The sequence below is a fragment of the Condylura cristata genome, unplaced genomic scaffold (genome assembly GCF_000260355.1).
Source record: "Condylura cristata isolate star-nosed mole 26May11 unplaced genomic scaffold, ConCri1.0 scaffold00011, whole genome shotgun sequence".
Taxonomy (NCBI): Eukaryota; Metazoa; Chordata; class Mammalia; order Eulipotyphla; family Talpidae; genus Condylura; species Condylura cristata.
In genome coordinates, this window is record NW_004567112.1 from 54988477 (window position 1) to 54990556 (window position 2080).

Sequence of the window (2080 nt, forward strand, 5' to 3'; positions counted from 1 at the left end):
AAGGTTCATGGTGCAGCTCCAGCAGCCAGGCAGAGATGCAAACTCTGACTTGCTCTGCCTTCTGTTCTACTCAGGCCCTCAACAGGTGGGGAGATGCCCATCCACCTCAGTGAAAGTGAGTTACGTTATTTAATCTATGGAATCCCAGCTAATCCCATCTGCCTGCTACACACAGCTAAGCATAGAACAAATGTTTTAACTAGATACTTTGTAGCTCTAGGCCCAGTCAGTTTGATCTTCTAAATTAACATGTAATTGCAATCCTGTTGTTATGTTTGCCAAATGTACATCACATAATAATGTTTATTTTTTCCACAGTGAGGAGAATGTCCTCTTACAGCTGAAATGCCATTTCACTTGGAACTTATTCGATGAAAACAGAATCCCAAATGATATGGAAAGTGGGGTGCTTGACCAGATTAACAATTTAAAGACTGAGTTCAAAGCCACAATGTGCAACCTGTTGGCCTACATAAAATCCTGCAGAGGCCAAAACGATGCAGCCCTGAAATACCTACAGCAAGCTGAAGCATTCACCCAGGAAGCCCACGATGGTCATCAAGCAGAACTCAGAAGTCTGGTCACCTGGGGAAATTATGCCTGGGTCCACTATCGCAACGGAAATATCCCAAAATCTCAGATCTATGTAGAGAAGGTGAAACAAATCTGTGACATGTTTTCAAGCCCTGACAGTATTCAGTTTCCAGAGCTGTATAATGAGGAAGGTTGGGCACTGTTAAAGTGTGGGAAGCAAAATGAAAGGGCCATGGTGTGTTTTCAGAAGGCTCTGGAAAGGAAACCAGACAACCCAGAATTCACCACTGGACTTGCCATTGCCGTATACCGTCTGGATGAGAGTCTGCCACGTGAGAATCTCATTGATCTTCTGAAGAAAGCCATACAGCTGGATCCCGAAAATCAGTATGTTAAAGTCCTCCTGGCCCTGAAACTCCAAAAGATGAATAAAATAAAAAGTGCAGAGAGTTTGGTTGAAGAGGTCTTGTTGAATGCCCCTTGTACAACAGATGTGCTTGAAAAGGCAGCAAGGCTGTATTATTATAAAGGTGACCTAGATAGAGGCATAGAACTGCTGCTAATGGCCCTTGAATCCGTGCCTGACAATTCCTATCTGCAATTTACAATTGGTAGTTACTATAGAAAAAAAGTCCTCCAAAAAGTACCAGGAAAGAAGTACATGTCTCCTGAGGAAAAACAGAAGTTTGAGGAACTAATACAGCAAGGTTTGTATCATTTAAGGAGAGCTAATGAGATCAATGGACATTACTCTACTACCTGCCTCTATATTGGTGACCTCTATAACATAAGATGTGATTTTGAAAATGCAGACTTTTACTACAGGCAAGAGTTCACCAAGGAACTTACTCCAGTAGCCAAACAAAGGATCCACCTGCATTATGGCAACTTTCTGTTGAACCAACTGGAGGATGAACACACAGCAATCTACCACTTTAAGGAGGGTGTGAAAATACAGGAAGAATCATATGAGAAAGAAAAGATGGAAAAAGGCCTGCAAAAAATTGCCAACGAGTTTTATCGAAAAGGAAAACATGCCCAGGCTGAGTCCATTTTAGAATTCCTTCAGGAGCAGAAGAGAGAAATGCAGCCAGCACGTGACATATCTGAGAGGGGTTTAGACTCCTGAAGCCTCATCCCACAGCATCATTAGCCAAGAAATGAAGAGGGAGATAGCAACCTCAGAAGAGCTTGGTGGGAGCTCAGTGAAACCACCAAGATGAGATTCAAAAATGTAATAACTGATATGGGAAAACATGGACTTCAAAAAAGAAATTATAATTATGCACTGTGAATGAAAGATTATCATTACTATAGCAGCAATCATATTGTAATATGTGAATGTCTCAAATCCACATGTGCACTTTAGCACACACGTTGCTATATGTGGCCACATTGCAATAAATTATCATATACCTGAATATTTTCAGTTAGTGATGAAATCAATTAAATTCAAGCATCTGAAAATAAAATTCAACTACTGTATCGCTGGTTTCCACATTAGTGTTTTGTGTACTGAGATCATCACTATTCATAGTATAGACTC

General features: G+C 40.8%; 1 protein-coding gene across 1 annotated transcript; it reads left to right on the forward strand.

The window, feature by feature from the left end:
- The first annotated feature begins 394 nt into the window (after nucleotides 1-394).
- Nucleotides 395-1663, forward strand: LOC101621721 (interferon-induced protein with tetratricopeptide repeats 2-like). The gene has a single exon (XM_012723473.1). It carries the CDS (start codon nucleotides 395-397, stop codon nucleotides 1661-1663), a length of 1269 nt encoding a protein of 422 aa, XP_012578927.1.
- The last annotated feature ends 417 nt before the right edge of the window (nucleotides 1664-2080 follow it).

What these genes read in the sequence shown, in the direction of transcription:
- LOC101621721 (XM_012723473.1), top strand. Translation starts at nt 395, where the DNA reads ATGGAAAGTGGGGTGCTTGACCAGATTAACAATTTAAAGACTGAGTTC.